This window comes from Anser anser, assembly GCF_964211835.1.
Source record: "Anser anser genome assembly, chromosome: Z".
NCBI classification, from domain to species: domain Eukaryota; kingdom Metazoa; phylum Chordata; class Aves; order Anseriformes; family Anatidae; genus Anser; species Anser anser.
The window spans coordinates 83119246-83138687 of NC_139723.1; the positions used below are offsets into that span (position 1 = coordinate 83119246).

The window sequence follows — 19442 nt, forward strand, 5'->3', positions numbered from 1 at the left end:
AATGCCATTAAACAGTGGAAATAAAAGGTATGAAAAACAGTATGCAGTGCTAGAAGAAAGGCAAATTTACATAATCAGTCTTGTGGAGGACCTGGATGAAGTTCAGTCACACAGGATGTGCTTATGCTGGTGTTTTCCATGTAGTATACACCAGAATACAAAAAAAAAAAAAAAAATAAAAATAAAAATACTACAAGGAAAGATCTGGAAAGAAGAAAAAAAATGATCATGCTACCTTTATCAGAATACGTAACAGCACGTTTTCTTCTTTATATATATATGTATGAAAAGCTACAAATCAAACATGAGGCAGTATTGCTATTTATGTATCTTGGAAATAAGTTAGTATTTAAAGGAAGAAAAAGAAGAGGGAGGGAGAGAAGCGTTTATTGAAAAATGAAAGACAGGCATAGAAAGTACTCCTCCACCTGTAATATGGAACCAGGTGCATTAACTTCACAGAAAATGGAATGGTAGTGAGGATCAGAAATCTTACTAGACTCATTTAACCCTGATGCTCACCTTAAATGCTACAAAATGTTGTTACACCTGTTTACAAGAAAGATAAATACAGACCTGTAAATACAAACTGATTCATCCTTTATTACACCATGATTCATTTAGGAACGGGAAAGAAAATTGGGAATCTTAGTTTCTAATTGTCTGCTCTTGCTAAACTTATATACCTTTTTTTTTTTTTTATAGCAGATGACTAGATCTTTTCTGACTGAATTCAAAGAATTTGAAGGAAATTGGAGTCAGATCTACAATTTCATCTATGATTTACTGGAACCTTTATTTTTCACTCACTATCTGTGCCAAAATAATATTCCTCCAAAATCTGTCCATTCCCATGTCAAATGACTTGGTCATGGGAGAGAATTTAGTTCTCCCTAGAAAATACAGAACAGCTTGTCTTAGAAGGAATTCACCAATTTTTCAGTTGCTATGGTTTGACTTTCCGAGTATGTCATCATCAGCCTGTGAAACAAAAACAAATGAAGAAAATAAAATTAATGTTCTTCACCTAATACACTGTGTTAATGGTTGCTACTTAGTTCACTACAACTGTGCTTTAAAAATAAAATAGATTTCATTTACTTACTCCATTCCTAGTAGAAAGTGCACTAAAATTATTTTCCCCTTAAAAGAACATGCTGTAAAGGACCATTAAAATATAATTACTGCCAAAAAGGCATTTTGCATTTCCTTGAGATAAGCTGCAGTAGTGTAGCTTGAAATTCGACTTCCATTGATTCAGGATTACAGAGCAACATGTTTAGATAATAAGCAGAAGGATCTCAGATAACAGCTTGAGTGAGTCATCGGACTATAGTGTTTAGTCTGAGAAAGTGTGTTTATCTGAAGGGCTCTTGGGACTAATACGGTTCCTCTTCAAAGCTTGAAGCAGGGGGCAAAAATCATAGTCCTGGAGGTTGGCAGGATAAACATGTCCTGTGATTTGCTAGCAATTCAAGAGATGGATTTCACTACAGAGCATGCTGCTGTTGTCAGGTTGAAAAGTGTCTGCCTGAAAATGAATTCATGTGCACACAGCTCCAGACAAAGGAAAATCTGCCTGAAATGGCATGCCATCACATTTTGAGGACAATTTTTCAAGTCTCTGACTCACACTTGGGAAATATACTGGTGCACCAAGTTTATCATAAAAAGCTCACATTTTAACAAGAAAAAAATGGTGCAATAATCTTCAAATATACTGTCTCACTGACAGGTACAGAAATCCATTTTTCTGAATATGTGTCTGCTTTGTGTTTGAAAACGAGTTTGCGTTTATTACACAGGATCATCTCAGATTATTTTTCAGTGAAGGGAATTTGGTCTCTTTTAAAGTTCGGCGGGAGTTCTGAACATGGAGTCTGGGTAATGTGCCACCATAAGGAAAGCTGTGGCAAGAAAGAAGGCTCCTGTGTCAGTCACCAGTGTATTAATACAGCAGAAGAGATAACTGCTGTTTATATTCCAAGAGGAGGAATTCAAACTGGGCTCCACAAGTAGCAACATATTTTGAAGAGAGGGTTTCCCTAACCATGTGGAGGCTTTTTGTGGAGGATCGGAGCTGTCAGGGGTTGTCAGTGTCTAATAGGAACTATGAAGGAAAATGAACAAAGTACTTGATGTCTGAATGTCCTTCCCTTCATACCTACAGGTTTCCTTGAAGTCAAAGCGTTCCCACCAGTTTAAATCTGTGTAAAAGTAGATGAGGTTTATGATACATTGGATAAGAAAGGGAAACCTCAAGAACTGACCCATGAACAAGGCTGGACAAGATAGTTCACGATGTCTTTGTAGATAATAGCTTTCATTTGCAGATTTTCAATAGTCTTAGTATTTACTCCACTTGTCAAATTGTAGCTAGCCCAGAGGGTTAAAAGGTAACTAAATAAGTCCTCTTAAAGAGGTCTTTTCCAACCTATATGATTCTATAATTCTACAGCTCAATCTTAAATTTACACTCCTTGTTTTTTGTTTATTTGTTTTCTGGTTTTGCTTTAATTGAAACGTAGATGCGAAAATAAAACATTTAGTTTGAGAAGAGAACTTCTAGTTAAAGAGGAGCCAAATGCATCACTGGTGGCTTCTTTGAACATTAAAGATGAGGTTAAGGATACAACTCTTTTAGAGTTAATTGTGCCACTGAAAAAGAAAACCAACATAATTTTTTTGTTACTTTCCTTCTTGCTACACATCACTTTTTCAAACCTGATGGTGGGAACTTTATAAGTAATTGCTGTTTATGACAATTTGGCTACATGCAGGTACATTAGCAATACCTGATCTTGGAACTCTCTGGGGTAAACTTAACCTTATTCTGTCTGAACTTGATTGCTGCAAGCAAAGACAAGCAATCCTGCTGGCAGGCGTAATGGTTGGTGGTGAAAAGCAGGGGTAGGGAGTTCAGTGAAGCATATCTACTTACACTAGCCCTACATACATTCAGAACGTGCCTTTTACTATATCTTCTGTGGAAAAGAGATTTCAGAAAAGCATTAGAGGACAATCAGTGATGACATATCCAGAATTCATGGAACATCAGTCTGCTTCCTGTGAGGATAAATCTGTCATATTTAACAGTGTCCACCTGCATTTATGAAAAGAGGAAGATCAGTAACTAGATAAGCAACATTAATAGTTTGCGTTTTTAACATTTTTTGAATCTTTTTTAAATTCAGAAAGCTGAGAACCAGAAATATATTTCTGAAGCATCACATATGTTTTCAGTGTCCTGACCTGTATCTTTCAATTAAAATTTCTGTCTGGTTTCAGATATAAAATCAGATATGTGTTTTTAACTGTGGACTTGGCAATAAAAGATTAATTGCTAACTAATTGCACTATTTGGTCAGTGATGAAGTGTTCAGTTAGTGCATACATACATTCTCTAGAACAACAACATACATTGATTTTGGTCTGTTTCCATCTTGATTTCTTGTGTTTCCCAAACCGAGAAGAATTACAATTTTAGCTCCTTGATCTTCTGAAGTGATTAAAACCATGGTTCAAAGTTGATAATGAGGTATCTATGACTGTGAGGACCCCCATGAAGCACCTCATGGCACTACCAGAGCACACCACCAGCAGCATAGCTGGGTGCTTTGACTCTACCCCGAGTCAGTGAAATCACAGGTGCATTTCAGTCTGAACTTCAGCGAGAGTGACATTAAGCCCCCTGTGAGGAGAGAGGATATTTTAGCTGTTGACTTCAATGAGATTTGGATTAAGCCTTGATTTATTCTGGAGTTGTGCCGTGAAGATAGAGAGGCAACAAATTCAAAGACACCTGCAATGACAAGCAGCTAAATCCAGGACACATAGAGCAGACAGCTTCTGAAAAATAGGGGCCTAGGAAAGTGAGAGCTTCCTAGCATGGATACGAGACATGCTTCAGTGCTGACAGTCTGAACTGGAAGAACAGGGAAATTTAAAGCAGAGATTTTCTGTTATCATTTCAACATAGATCTTGAAATAGAAAGCTATGTCAGGCTGTGCGTGGTGTCCTGGGCTGGTATATCTGCAGAGCCTGCTGCTACCACCACAGGTCTCTGCTTGCTCCAAAATCTCTGCTTTCTTCATTAGGTGGTCATTACATGCTCTAGGACTCTAATATGGATATTTGGGTCTCTTTTTGAAACAAACGTTAAATAAAACTCTACAGTCTTTCTCTACTGTTGTTTTCATCAGCTTTCACTGGCTACGTATGTTATTCTGACTTTTTTTTTTATTTTTTTTTTACCTTACAACTGTCATTTCTGATAATCTTCATAATATTTGCAATAAATCTCCCCCTTAACCTAATTATAAATGAGGCCTTGGTGCAGGCTTTTTATATGATCTAAAGTTAGAAACAAAAATTGTGTAATATTCTGGAGAATTTTTCCTAAAAAAAATGAATGTGACTAACAAAAGTTGAACTTGGTTTAAGCTGGAAAACAGCATTTTCAGCTACTTAAAGGTAAAGTGTATAGGGACATTTTTCCTTTTGCTTGAATCTAAAACAATCTTTCAGAAGGTTTGAAAATGTTGCTCCAATTTTATATTTTTTTTTTCATTTTAGAAGAGACAGAAAACAAAAAATAAAATAATGATTAAAAATACTTGTTCTAATGAAAAACAGACAAACAAACAAACAAAAAACAGTGACCTTGGTTTCAGTAATACAGAAAGAGAACAAAATTTTGAATATCTGATTGTATTTTTTCATGTAGAGTGCAACTTTTATGGTTCTTATAACAAAAACAAACTGAAAAAAAAAGTCAAAGTAATTAGTTGTTTTGTTTTTTACAATGTATTTTTACTACATTTAAAATATACTCCCAATAAAAGAACATTATCCATTTTTTGTTCATTCATTATCCATATTTTGCTTTGAATGTAAGGTGGTTTCCTATATATAAATGATATTTGCATGACAGATGCAAATTTGGGATTAGGTAGCTCACCCCTGCACAGGTCTATGTTTGGGAGCGCAATGCAATGAGTTCTGTGCCTACTGCACCCTCTTCTGTGGTTTGTAGAGCTTAAATACTGCACTTTCTCTGAGTGTCCACAGGCAAAAACAAAGCAAACAAACAAACAGAAAAAGAGCAAATTGGGAACACACTATAAAGAGGAAATTCTGTATGGTGTTTTGATCCTCCTTCCATTAGAAAAAAGGCTGTGTGCATAAACTCTTATTCATCAATCCTCTTCACCTGTGGGTAAGAAAGTATTTTATTTTTATCATTTTAACTATACAAAATAGGACTAAGATGAATTTAAGAGTAGAATGTAGTAGATGTAAACAGTGAACTATTTAAAAGGCTAGCACAGGACATCCCTAACACATGAAGTTTTACAAGATTAAGCAGCTGGAGGTGTAATTCCTCTAGTAATGGCATACTAATGGCAATATAGGGCTGAAGTTACTAAGCTCACACCTTCTGAGTGAGTAAAGAAAATGTTGCTTCCACTTATCCATCAAAACAACAGATATTTTCACACGTATTATTGAGTAACAACTATGATGTTCCCACCCTACCCCCAGCCAAATCATTGCTGAAACTATGCTAGGGTTATTATGCATGGGAAACTTCTTGACCTTGTTTTAATAATGGATTGTAGGTCAATTAAATTCGTAGCTTTGGAGACTTGCCTTGAAATCTAGCTTAACTTTTCTCAGAAATCAAACACTTTCACAGGAGAATCAGCAGCAAGCCAGTCACTGGTTAACTGCTGGGACTGTAAAATTTTGGGCCAAGGAAGAATAATTCAGGGCATCTTTTGATTCCTGAAACTGGGTTGAGTTCACTTTGAAATTGGCCTATATTTCATTCACATGTAAAACTCTGACCACAATCCCTCTGAACTACTTTCAGCTTTATATAACTCTAATTCTAATTCCTGACAGCAGACTGCATTTCCCACTGTTTGCAGTGCAGAGCTAAGGTGCACTCAGAATTTTGGGACACGGAGATCAAGGTTTCAAGTCTTGTACTTCCTAAATCATTTTTTAAGGATTTATTGTCCTTGTTGACTGACTCATTCCTGTACAAGGTGCACATATACTACGAAAACTCATGAAACTATCAAAGCCTTCAGACAAAACCTGTCACATACCTCAGTAAAAGATCAAACTGCTGCAACATTTTGATTAAACAATAAAAAAGTTTTGAGATGGAAAGGAGATGAAGTGAGTCAGGTTGAAAAATATCTTTCATTTAACCCCTCCTTTGGCCTTAGTGTATGTGAAAAATGTAATTCCTTTGCTGATACTCATACACATACATACAAGTTTTACGTACACTGTGACTTACTCTAATGGGAAATTTTTTGTCGCGGGTAAGTATTTGACATTTAAACATAATATGGGGAGGAGAAGAATGGTAACAAAACACTTGATCTACAAGTACATCAGAAGTTTCTTATAGTATGTAGAAAAGCAGGGATTAAAAGCACAGAAAAAAAAATATACATATATATATATTCATTCCATGATTGTGATAGATGTGTCTGCATCCAAGAGAAAAAGAAACAAACAGCTTTTTAGCTTTTATTTTATTAAATTTGTCTGTCTCTTATGGTCAGCTTTTGAAGTTATACTGTACCACTGAAGCACTTGTTTAATCTCCTTTGTTAATTCCTCAGTGTTATTCTACCACTGATCCCTTTATGTTTGAATAGGGAGGCTTGTTTCTAGCTCCATGACCCACATATCTGAGGTTAAAATCTTTGGTTTTATCTCTGATAGAATGGTTTACATTGGGAAACTACTTACCTGTCCAGCAGTGTCTAGAATATCCAAATAGGCTGGTTCATCATCAATTCGGACTTGAGTTTTGTAGGCATCCTCTGAAAAACACAGTGCAGTACAACTAAGCATAGGAGTGGCTCAGTGAAAGGAAAACATAATAGCATTGCTAGCTTGGAGTAGGATTTCCCAAAGCTCTCCAGTCTGACCTAACTTTGCTTTCTTTTGAGTCACAAAGAGCCCTTCTGAAATCCTACCATTACTGAAAAGTATTAGGGAGCAATCTAGTCTTTTCTACTGCACTACCTCAAGATACTGTACCAGTAAATTTGCCTGTGTTGAAAAGGATAGGCCATAGGTGTCGCTTAAGTCACAAAGCTTCAGAGGCTTTGTGCTGGTGCTAGGCACCAGGCTGTTTTTTACTTACCACAACCACACTTCCACAAAGCTTTTCCATTAAAAAAATTCAAGGTAAACATTGTATAAATTACTGAGAGTCTCCCTGTGGCTGAAGAGGCCTTCTAGATCAGATTTGTCAGAGCAATTAATTAGGCCTCTACTTCTCTGTATCTCTGGACAGGATGCCAATGAAATTTTTAAAAATAAATTCTGTAATCAGTGCCCTCATACTCATCATGGCTTGGGTAGAGGAGGGAAAAACGGTTCTTGGTGGACTGTTTCCTTAGCTCATGCTTTTTCATGCTAAATTTGGAAAGAGAAAACTAAAAAAGGTGAACTTCTATTTTCAGAACCTATTTTCCTCACATTTCAATTACATTCCCCTCTCAATATTTGTATTTCCTTCCTAAGGTTAAACAGATCTCAGATATCAGGCCATGTTTGTACTTGAACTAGTCCTAGAAATTATCTGTGTTGTTTAATTAAACAATAATGCATAGGAATCTGAGTGGCTTTGGTGACTGATTTTATGCTTTGCCTGTGCACTGAGGCATGAAGACAAGACAAGTGCATTTAATGCATCTGAGAAGTGCCATTAATCAGCATGAACATATGGCTGACCGTGTCCCATGGCTCAGTCCTGTGAGCCCTGGCTGCAAGAGACCCCTGGAGGACTTAAGCTCTCAATGGGATTATCTTGTAGGTAGCAGGACTTCTCAAGACATTCAGATTTGTGCCCTATATATCTTGCATTATATGACACTATAGAAGCATCTAAAAACCTGGTTTCTGCCTTACTTTCACAAAGGAAAAATAATAATAATAATAATAAAGCTTTAAAATATGAAGTATTCAGGATGGTATTAACTTGGTTCACCCCTGCATAGTCAGTGGCAGGCTATCTTTAACGACATAATCACATACAGTAATTTCCATGAATCCTGCTTCTTTTAGGTCTCAGTTCAGCAAATTGCTTAGGAATGTGCCTTGCTTTAAACAAATACCACTGATCATCCCACTGATATTAGGATGACCCAGAGGCTTAATTAAATATATGATACATTGCCTAGCTGAGAAAGCCAAAGCACTCCAACCAGCATATGCTTCAGTCAATAGATCTCTTTCTAGGTATTGCTGAATAAGAATCTGCATGCCAAACTTTATAGATTGAAGTAAGCTGTTTATATGATCTGTAATCTATTATGGCCCAACAATGATGCACACAGTATTATTTGTATCTTTTAACCAAAAATGAAAATAAAAATAAATGAAAATATGTAGTATCAGAAATAATATTTCCTTCATAAAAATAATATGAATAATATAAAGTATAATTAATATATTGCTATGCAGGTGGGTGTCCATTTGCATTACATTCTTGTATATGTAATTAACATATGACTCGCATAAATTTTGCTTGCACTTTTTGCTCCTCAGCTGGATAGTTAAAGTCAAAATGTTGTGGTCCTATTTCTCTCTTCACTTAGACCAACACGAGTTTGATGCAGTAGCTTCAAAGTAGATGCTGCAGATAGAAATTTGCCTACTTAAATGCAGCCTGGACAAAAATCTAGAATCTGGAATCTAGAGAACCCATGTCTTATTTGCTAAGGAAAGGAATAGGGGGTTCAGAGCTAGTTATAACTAAATGACTAACCTCTCATTATATCAGAGTTTTCAGTAAGTAAATGGACAGGTATCTACATGTCTAATACCCTGTTGAGCTACTCCAGGTGTACTCTGAATATCATGCCACTGTAATCCATAATGTTATAACTGTGAAAAGCTAGAGCAAGGCCTTGGAAGAAAGGTAAGAATGTGTTTATAACCCTTTTACTTTGCAAAGAGAACACTGAGCATACAAACCCAGTGTCCTATTTTCATTTATTCTGTTTTCTCAAACTACTGACCTTAAAAATAACCTTACAAAGATATGCCAGATCACTGTCCCATTTTCATTTTTAATATATGCTAACTTCTGCTGGTGTTGGTGAAACATATCCTACTGAACACTGACCAAGCACACAAATCTAGTTTTCTAGGCAATTCTGTTTGGAACATGTACCTTACTTGTAGAATTTGCCTTTGCCCCAAGAAATGCTGAGATGAAACAGGAAAGACATATGACTTTCATTTGTAATATTCTTTCTCTGTATAAGAAGGATACAGATAATTTTTAAAAATTTAAAAATATTCTCAGCTGGGGTCTGCTAAGAAGGGGTATTCTCAACCTGTATTTGAATGAGAACGAGAAGGGAGATTTAGCACCTACTTTTCTTATGGCACTCACTTGAGAGGAAGTCCTAAAGGACTTCCTAAAGGCAAATGTTATCTTGAACCCACACCCTCACATCAGATATCAGATCATAGCACTCACTCATGACGTATCAGCTTTGTAAGGCTCAAACAGAGCCAGCCTTTTGAGAGACACTGCCTTTCCATTTACCCTGTGTATTTGCTGACCTTCTGGGCTTTTAGGACAACATTATTGTTATTTTTATTTTTTTTCCCAGCAGAGGAGGTAAAAGGAAGATGCATACCTCAAAAATCATGCTTCCCATCTCATGTTGTACAGACCTAGAAGAAGAGGTAGTGGAAGAGCTGTACCACTTAGTTCTGGTCTACTAAGGTAATTCTTTTTAACTGGGATTTAATCTGAGGTAGTAATGGAAATAGAGCTGAGCAAGGGATTAGGCAGATAAACACCCTTATTTTACTCAGTTGAACTATAGGGCAGAAGCAGATTCAGAGTTAAGCATGTTAAACAGACTTAACATGGTGTTTAAATGTGGACAAAGAATAACAGAAGGGAAGATGTTTCACAAACATAGGAAACAACGTGTACAGAAAACAAAGCAGAAAACTGTTCGCCAGGTGCACTAGTAAACTTGCTGTCTAATCTTATCACTTCAGAAATTACTCATATTATTAAAAATGTTGTCTGGCATATTTACACTATTTATAATGTTTGAGTACATTACATTTTCTTTCACCTAATTAATTTATATAATACTCTCTTTAAAGTTAGTTGGGAGCTGTTAAGCCACAAGTATCTGGATTTTACATCCTACAGCTTTAAGGAGTGATCTTTCTAAAATTTATTAAAAGGTCAAACTGTGGCTGGAGTTCCAAAGTAACACTAGTATGAGGTACAAAAAAAAATAGAGGAGAATAATAATCAGATATCAGACAATTCACACAATCAGACAATAATTGTATTTCTTATATTAAGTTCAATGCGTCTCTTTCTGTGAAGCCAGCTGTAAGGTCTTGTCTTTTGGTTTAGGTAAAATGCAGCAGAAAGATAGGATATTATAAGAAACAATTGAGGATGGAACTTATTGCTCTTGCTGTGAGATTTAACAATGATCCAAATACAGACTGTAAGAATTAATATTTTATAGGTATCAAAGAAAAAATGAAAACAAAACTTCTCCATCAATGGGTAATCTGTGTAATAGGTAGCTGATTTATGAACTGGATAATTAAATATCTGGCAAAAAAATAAAGATAATAATTTTTAAAGAAAATTATGCTGTGGTTTTTTTTTTTTTTTCTCTCATATATAATGCAGGCTTCTTTAAGAATAATATTCCCTGGAAACATTAAAACTAAAAATGAAAATAGATTTAAAAAAAAAAAAAAGAAAAGAAAAATGGCTTAAACATTATACTGTGTGGCTTGATCTGTTATTGACTTTACTATTTTGTGGGGGGAAGAGAAGGATCAGGAAACAAACAGAGCTCCACCTGTTATCTGACTGACACCTATTATTTTATTATTAATATTTATTAAAGGAGGAAAAAATCTCATTTAAATCAAGAAAAAATGTTTTCTCATATGACATGTTTAACCTGTTTTCATAATTGATTGTCCTTTGCAGTATTATTAAGGAAAAATAAAAGCTTCCTTAAGTCTTTTGTTATTAATATTATTATTTTGTAAAATTAATACATTCTCTTTTTTCAGCTTTTATTTCTTAAAGGACATCATTTTGGAGACAGAAGAACAATAATTAATGCAGGCTTGTGTTGCTATCAGTTATCTTAGAACTGGAGAAGCTACATTCATAAAAAATATATCAAAGCCCTTTTTCAGCTATGAGCAGGTAACTGCTTTGTGACAAATAGATCTGGATGCTGTACAATTTAAAGTGGTGTTGGAATGGAATTTTCATCTGCATCACAGACGTGTTCCAGTCACTGAAATATAGGTCAGTTGCCCCTTTCTTCCATTTGTTAATTCTGCTTATGTTACTTCCAAATAAATATTCTCTCCTATTCTCTGTCTTCTACACTATCAACTGCAGATTCTCTCATATATATATGAGCCAAAGTGTATTTGCTTTGGCTAAGGAGGTGCCAAACCAGCAGAAGGGAGTCCAAGCTCAGTCAGTCACACCTGGAGTTCTGCCTCTTGTTGTTCTCCGTGTGTGCCAAAGAGACAGCAGGATATGCAGCTCTTGGTGTGCTTAGATTATCTGCTACATATGCATTTTAATTCAGAGATGCTCCTGAATATAGAATGATTATGAGTCTTTGGCTTGTAATGGGTAAAGCCTTGTTTGTTCATTAAATGTTGCTAATAGGGGGGTTTCAACGGTTGACTGCTTATACCCCCAATATCCTGTTGAAGGAAAAAAACAAGTATGGGAACTTCCTGTTAAGTTAAAAATTGCAATAGAAACCAGCTCCAAATAAGGGCAAAATGGCATTCCTCCTTGCATGGGAACACAGATACCGCAGCAAAGTCACGACACCAATGCAGAGGAAGACGACAATCTTCATCCCCACGACCACCAGAGGACTGATGGAGACCCCCTAGCAACAGGCCGCGCAGTCGTAGAAGACACCAGGAGGTGCTACTAAACCCGGAACTACTAGGCTATAAATCAAGACTCTGGCGGACTTAGGTGTGCGCCGTTGGCGAAGCAGGAGACTCCCCAGCCACCCAGCGCTGTTTTACTTATCACTGCTTGCTGAATTGCTCAAATAAATAGAAATTCGATCTACCTTACCCACGATGTGTCGAGAATGATTTCTACCAAAACTAATTTATAACAGGCTGTTTGACTGTTGTTTTTGTTAAGAATAAGGAATTTTTAAATAAGAGGAGAGAGTGGATGAACAGGGATCTAAACCACTGTATCAGTCATGTATCTCCCTGTCTGAGACAAACACACACATCTCATAGGAATTGTCCATCAAAATACATTGGTCTTATGGTTTCTGTTAGCATATAATTATTTTTCTGGAGTATGAGTGTTCTATAACTTGGGTGAGCATTGTTATCAGCATTTTGCAGACAAGGACACCAAGTCACATAGGTTGTCTTCCTATGAGCAACACATGACTGATAAGCAATGAATGGTTTAGAAGAGTAGAACTGACAGATTTGATTGCCTTGTATTCTGAAAATACTCATGTAGATAGCAGTATCCTTTAAAATGAGGCAAGTAGGAAAATTGGTCATGTACATACAACATCAGACTAGTAGCTACGACATTTAAATATCCTATTATCAGTTTCACCTGGTGGTACACAATTCTGTTATAACAGCAATTAAAAATACCTCAGATGATCCTTTCCAGTATTGCTGCTTTTTTATTTCTTAGCATTGACCTGCATGTGACACTACGCTGTTATTTGTTTTAGCTTTGTCAGAACTTTTAGATTTTGCTTAGGTTTGTAGTAACCACACTAGTTGCCCGCTTCCTCCTATGCAAGTGATTGCAACAAGCATCATCATTTCAGGCAGTAAAATCTTGCTGAAAGTTTGTAGCACACAAAAAGGATGGCTACTGCTTTTCCAAACCCACAGATGGAAACTCTTTCTTCAGTAACTACACACTTGAAGCATCTCTGTTGTCTACATTTCTGTGAAAGAGAAGCAAGTAAGTAATGCAACATTTAATATAGTTAGTACCTTTGTGATAGCCTTATTCTTATAAAAAGACTGTAGTGTAGGCTTTGAGAAAATTAAAATAATCTGAGAAGAAGCAAAACATTAGTCAAGTGCTTATTATAAAAGAAATTCATATATTTATTCATTATATTCAGTTGCATGATGAGAAACACAGCATTTTCTATCTTTCAGTTTTCATTTTAGCATTCAAATTACCATACATATATTTTCAAATAAGATATTAAACCAAGGTCTTGGCTACATACGTTTTCAGAAAATATTCTGTAACATTGCTTTCAAATGGCCTTTCTAAATTCAAATGCATATTACTGTTATACACTACAACTCTCCTTATTAATTTAATTTGAAGATGCAATTCTCTGTTTCCTTTATTTAGCTTTTGTTCAGCATTATGACATGTTCTTAACTACCATGTTGTTTTAGAGGTTCCTGTATTTCCAGTGGCGTGTAAAAAAATAAAATTGTGAATGCTCATAACATGTTTCGTGATTTCAAAGAGTAAGAATTCAAATAGAACAACAGGGAATAGATTCCATATGTTGAAAAACAAAAGAATAGAACCCCTCTTAACTTTTAGTTCATTTTGTCCTCCTGAAATAAGTTGTGCTATTATCTTCAATGGAAAGCAGAAGCATAGTTAGACTATGCCCACTTCCTCAAATAAACCTCTGCACTTAATCCTGGTACCATCAGTGAAAAGTGGTGCTTAAATAGCTTCAGGGACAGGCCTAACTTACCTGTTAAGCACTCAGAATCACTGCATCACAATAAAGACCTAAGTTTAGCTCCAGTCAGTCCCATGCAGTTTGACTATTCATTATGAGTAGTTTTTAACTGAACTCTCTTCATTCTCATACGTGGTGTCAATTCTTTCCTAACCTAGGCTCTGCTGCCATGGCTGCCATTGATGGTACTCTGTGTCTGGTTGCTATAACAAAACTAAAAACATCCTCAGTCTAATAGGCATTGTGTTTGGTACTCACCTCACTGCAGTGCTCTTATTTTAATGCCATTATGTATCAGTCTTAAAACAGCTGCTCTCAAATTAAGTTTTCCCCTCTTGCTGGGCTGCCTAATGTTTCAGATCTGTGTTCTGCAGGGCAAGAATGATAACACACAGCTGCTGAAGGAGCTTGATTGATTTCCAGCATTGTGTACTTACACTACAGCTTTCTCAGTGACCTGAAATGCACTCAGTGCCTTCCAAATTGTGAAGTGGCTTATCTAATTACACTTTCTGTCTTCTTCTTCTCTTTTCCACTATTTTTTTTTCCCCCAGTTGTGCCTATAGATACGTACAAGTACCTCTTCTTCAACGTCAGCTTGCAGTTTCATTACTGTAATACCCTTTCCTTCTCTGCTGAAAAGCAGGGGAAGCAGAAGCAGCTTAATCTCACTTAGTCTGTGGTAGGCACAAAAAGATGCATTATCTGTACTCTAAAAGATTTTGTGTGAACAGAAATCTGAGTGAATTGAACTCTGAGTCAGTTACATTTGTTTTGTTTTCTCCCATCGGGTCCTCATTATCATGCTGTTTCCTAACAAACCAGTTGGAACAAGAAACAATGACCTGGGTCACTTTCAAGAAGCATGAAAATCAAGAATGATTTTATTGCACAAAATGGGGCATGATAGAGGCTTTCATCTGCACGTACTCAGCAAGAAGGAGATAAAACACAGCAAGTTCAAGGCAAGATATTCACTTTCCAGCAAAGAAGGTCAAGAATGTGAGACCTAAATAGCCAGCAAGGCAAACTGATTGCTACAATCTCTGCTCATACAATACCTTAGACAACATCAGATCTCTCTTCAATGAGGGCTCAAAGATTTTATGCAGTGCACATACATTATATAACAACAACATAAATGTTGTTGTTAACAGCTTAAATGTTGATAGCAGCTTCAGTCTGCTTTTGTGGTAGTAGATGCACCATAGAAATCAGCTAGAGTCACCTAACATTTACAATAATGCAATAATAATACAATAATGCAATAATACAATAAAAGAACCCCCTTGGCCTCCACTACTATTTCATGATTTCACGGAGTAAAGATACAAATAGAACAACAAGGAATAGATCTGTAAGTTCTCCACTACTACTCGGCCTCCATACGGTGAACATCTTCACGTTGCTGAGTTGGATATATTACAGGTCTTTTACATCAGTTCTGACTCAATATTCTGATACAATGGATTCTGAAGTCAACAGATCCTTCTACACTAACTACTGATATTTATCTTTTTCCATGTTGTGCCATTATAGGAAGATTAGACATACACACATAAACAAAATATCCATGTCTTTTCACAGGCGTGTGCATAGTACACAGGTACCTACATATACAAACATGGAGAGACATGTAAGACAGAGTACCCAGATGTGCAAGAAGAGAGTATCATCAATTAATCCCTCTGTTGACTATCTGTAATGGGTAAAGTTAATGATCTAATCCTGAACAAATTCAGAACCAGGAGCAAACTGATTTTCTTTTTAAGAGTCCTATACAAGTGTCTTCTGCTACAGAAGCATAGGCTATTTTTATTTTATTTTCTAGTTGCAGGTATGCATTTCTCCCCTTAAAATGAAATTATTAATAAAAGCAAAATACATGTTCACAAGAGCCCATGAAAAATAGAATCATAAGTATGATCAACTTCTAATTACACTGCATATAACCAAGATGAAGACTAGAAAACAATGTGTCCTTTCTCATAGACATATTGATAGAGAAGCTGATTGCATTCTTTCATGACAACATCCTGTTAAATGGAGGATTCTCCTGGATATAGAATATGTCACCCTCTATAAATGATAATGCTTTTCTGCAGAGAGGCTAGGATACAGCAGAGAACTGGATAAAAGACTGAAGTCCAACTGAACAATTTGTCTCAGTGCAGTAACTATCAGTCAAGATGCAAATGCTGTTATCAATAAGGCCACCATTTATGATTTTAATATGCAAACAAACATGCACAGAATTGACTAGATTTGTATAAATAATTATAAAGGATATTTTGCTTATGTGTTTTCTCATCTGTGTAAATAATTTTATTCTCCTGAGTGACAAATATTTCTCTCAGAACCAGCTCTAGAAGAGAAAATATGATTTCTTGCAAATGTTGGTATTTTTGCAAATCAGGGTTAAAGATACCTCAGGCAAAGCTTTGCTGTAGCACTTGCTTTACTGTTAGAAACCACTTGCAATACAGATAATGCTACTAATATTTAATAAAAGAATATCATTACTTTCTCTGCTTCCAGAAAAAATGTCATTTATTTCAAAGATGTACATGAACAAAGTGAACAAAGTACTCCCGTTTAATCAAAACATGATAATTAACAGGAGTCCAAGTACCCTTATCTTGGGGAACAAGAATAGCAGGTAGCAATTTCACTACTCTTTCAAGTCCGTGATTGTGTTACTGAGTGGGAGGATCTGACAGCTACGAATTCACTTCTTGTCATTTCAGGGGGAGTAATTAACAAGTTGACTACATCTGCATGGTTATTAGCATGGATGGTGCCTTGGATTTAGTAAGGTGTAGATGGCTGCTGGCTTCCATGAAACAAAGGTTAATGGAGACATTTGTCCTGCGTTGAAGAATTTTGAATTGAGTGAGATGAATCATCCACCTTTAGCAAACCATAGCATAAGAGTCTTTTCCAATTTCAAAAAGTTATTTAAAGATTATTTTTTACAAATCATGATATACAGAAAACAGGAAAGCAAGTTTTGTACATGATGATCCTATCTGAGGCAAAGCAAGTTTCAGTTCAGCCTCTTCGTGGTCCTAATCACAGTTATCATATGAGGTGTGATACCTATCACAGAACCACTGGCATAAAGCCTCAGAATGACTCAGGTGTTCACAGCTTTAGTCATGTCACTTCCAGGACTGTTGAATCTTCTCCTCAATTGCCACCTAATGTTGACTAGGATGGGAGGCATTCTGCCCTGCTTTAGCCCTAAGAACCTAGTCTCTCATTATAGTATTTGACATTTGAGAATACTATTCATCTGACTAACATGAAATGTAGATGTTAGGGTGAGATGAATCATGTTCTCACGTACTCCTGTACATTTATGTTGTAAATTAGAAACCAAAACCTGCCTGTGACTTCACTGTGGATTATAGCTCTGGATACAAACTCACCCACCTTCATGTCACCAACCAGATGGACACTTTACTCACACTTAAGGCCAGGCTGGATCTACAGGCTAGGAGCTGAATTCTCCTGATTACGTGAGTGGCTTAATCCAATGAAAGTGTGAATATGAAACTCTACTGAGAGCCCTACATTTGCTTAGAACCCAAAGAGGAACTGTTGTCCCAATTTTCTATGATAGGCCAGTGTTTGGAGTATCACTGTAAGCCTTAAGGCCCAAAGACCTCACCTCTGAGAAAATGCTCTTCTATGATAAGAAGAAAGGACTCTTCAACTCCTTTTGCCACCTCAGTTTCTTAAATGAATCAATGAGAAACTCAGTGAATCAAAGCAGGGTAATGTAAGGTTTGTTCAACTGAGTCAAATCAAACACACCAGCTGCTGAGATACAGGTCTTTAGCCTATATGAAGCTATGCAAAACAAACAAACAAACAAAAAAGCCAATTTTGTGTAGAACAGACAAAAATATTTTATAATCATTTCTGTCCTTGGCTGACCCTTTCTAGACTCTAGATAAGGTAGATATTATCAAAGAATTCTAATCAAATCATGTCATTATTATTACTACTTATTATTATACATTATACCTCAGAAATGTTTTGATATTGTCACAGTTATAAGAAAAGGCTTCCTCCCTCCCCCTTCCTAAATTTAAATCTAGCTAACCAGTGCTCACAAATAGCAATTACAAGGGCCCATCTATATACAGTTTTTGATTACTTTTCTTCTGTGTTTAGCAGGTACACAATTACACTAGCAGATGTCTAGGAGGAATAGAAGGGTTATAAACTGTGCTTTGATCCTCCATTGACACTTTTCTCAGTGGAGGAGAACAGATGGTCAAGGCAGGAATATATCTTAATTCTAACACAAAGAGAGTTAATGGAGGATAGACGATGAGTATGAACAATTAACTGTTAAGGGGTAGTGATGTTATTTTTTTGCATGTGACCAAGCAGCATGGCACCACACAGGAGAAACACTTCTCTCTCCCGTTCCAGCCATGGTAGGCAGATGTCAGGCAGAGATGTCTGGGAAATAAATAGAGTTGTTCATCCATTTGCTTGCTTTATGAGACAGGAGAAAGGGAAGCCAGATCATGGGCCAGACCATCAATTAAGGTCATTAACATCAGGTAAAAACTCTAAATGAGAATACAAACAGTAGAACCATAGAAGATCAACAGTCCATTTGCATCTTTTGGAGATTGACAGATAGCCCAAGGAATCTCACACAGTGATTTTTTTTATTTTTGTTTGGTATCCTCTCTTAGCTTACAGTTATTTGCATGTCAAGAGTCTTTTTAAACTGGAAGCAATTCTTTGTTTTTAATAGCCTTTGACAGATTTTTTCCCTCCAATAGTTTTCCTTATAAATGGTTTTTGAATCCACCCACCCTTTTGGCATAAGTAATTACCCCTATTGTCCTTGCAAACAGAGATCAACTTGAGAAGGAATATAGGCTCACAGGCTGCTGTCCGAGTAACTCTGCATGAGAGGGCTGACTCAGTTGTTGCAGCATTCTTATCCCAGAAGGAAAAGATTTATTTTCTCCTCTTTCATCCCCACTTAGCTTTGCCATTTCCCCACACATGGTTCTACACCATCCTTTGTGCCACTTCTGGAGCTTGTTGAATTGTTTACTAAAATGATTCAACTCACTAACCTGGCAAACAACTATCCGGTACTGGTGTAGCTTGGTTTTGTCCTGGACTACTCTTGTATCAGCTTGCAAAGCTGTCCGATGAATGCCAAAGAGCCAGTAAGACTGGGAGCAGGGCAGAGCATGAGTGATGGACGCAGACAGATAACTGCACTTCCAAGACTGCACTGCAGACCTAAATGCTATTGAAGGTATTCTGATTAACCTTCAACCTCCAAGCAGGTGTTTGGTGAAATGATAGGGGGGAAATGACACATGCAGCAGGAACAGCTCTCTGGGCCACTGACTCCCTAGAAAGACAGACTGAATTTGCCTGTCTGCTAGTGTTTATATCAGAGATATTAGCCAAAGAAAATTACAAGATTAAGTACTATTTCACAAGTCTCTGAAAAAGCTAAGTGACAGTGAGTTGTCACCTGGTGTACACACCTCAAATAATTGCATGATGAGTTGTATTTCTAAGAAAATACAGATGTGACAAAGAGGCAGTAGACATTAAGTGTGTGTCCAAGATTTTTAGATGCAATTCATCTCAAA

The 19442-nt window shown here is 36.5% G+C and overlaps 1 protein-coding gene and 1 long non-coding RNA gene across 2 annotated transcripts in view; one reads left to right on the forward strand and one right to left on the reverse strand.

Annotated features, from left to right (window-relative positions):
• RIT2 (Ras like without CAAX 2) overlaps window positions 1-19442 on the reverse strand; it is a 194030-nt gene that overhangs the window by 103745 nt on the left and 70843 nt on the right. Inside the window, exon 3 of the mRNA XM_083816185.1 lies at window positions 6776-6849. Coding sequence (XP_083672311.1) covers window positions 6776-6849 — 74 coding nt within the window. The remainder of the gene's footprint in view (window positions 1-6775; window positions 6850-19442) is intronic.
• On the forward strand, window positions 988-12097 carry LOC310889128. The gene is made up of 3 exons (XR_014576395.1): window positions 988-5219; window positions 9664-9776; window positions 11117-12097. It is a non-coding gene; the product is annotated as an uncharacterized lncRNA (long non-coding RNA).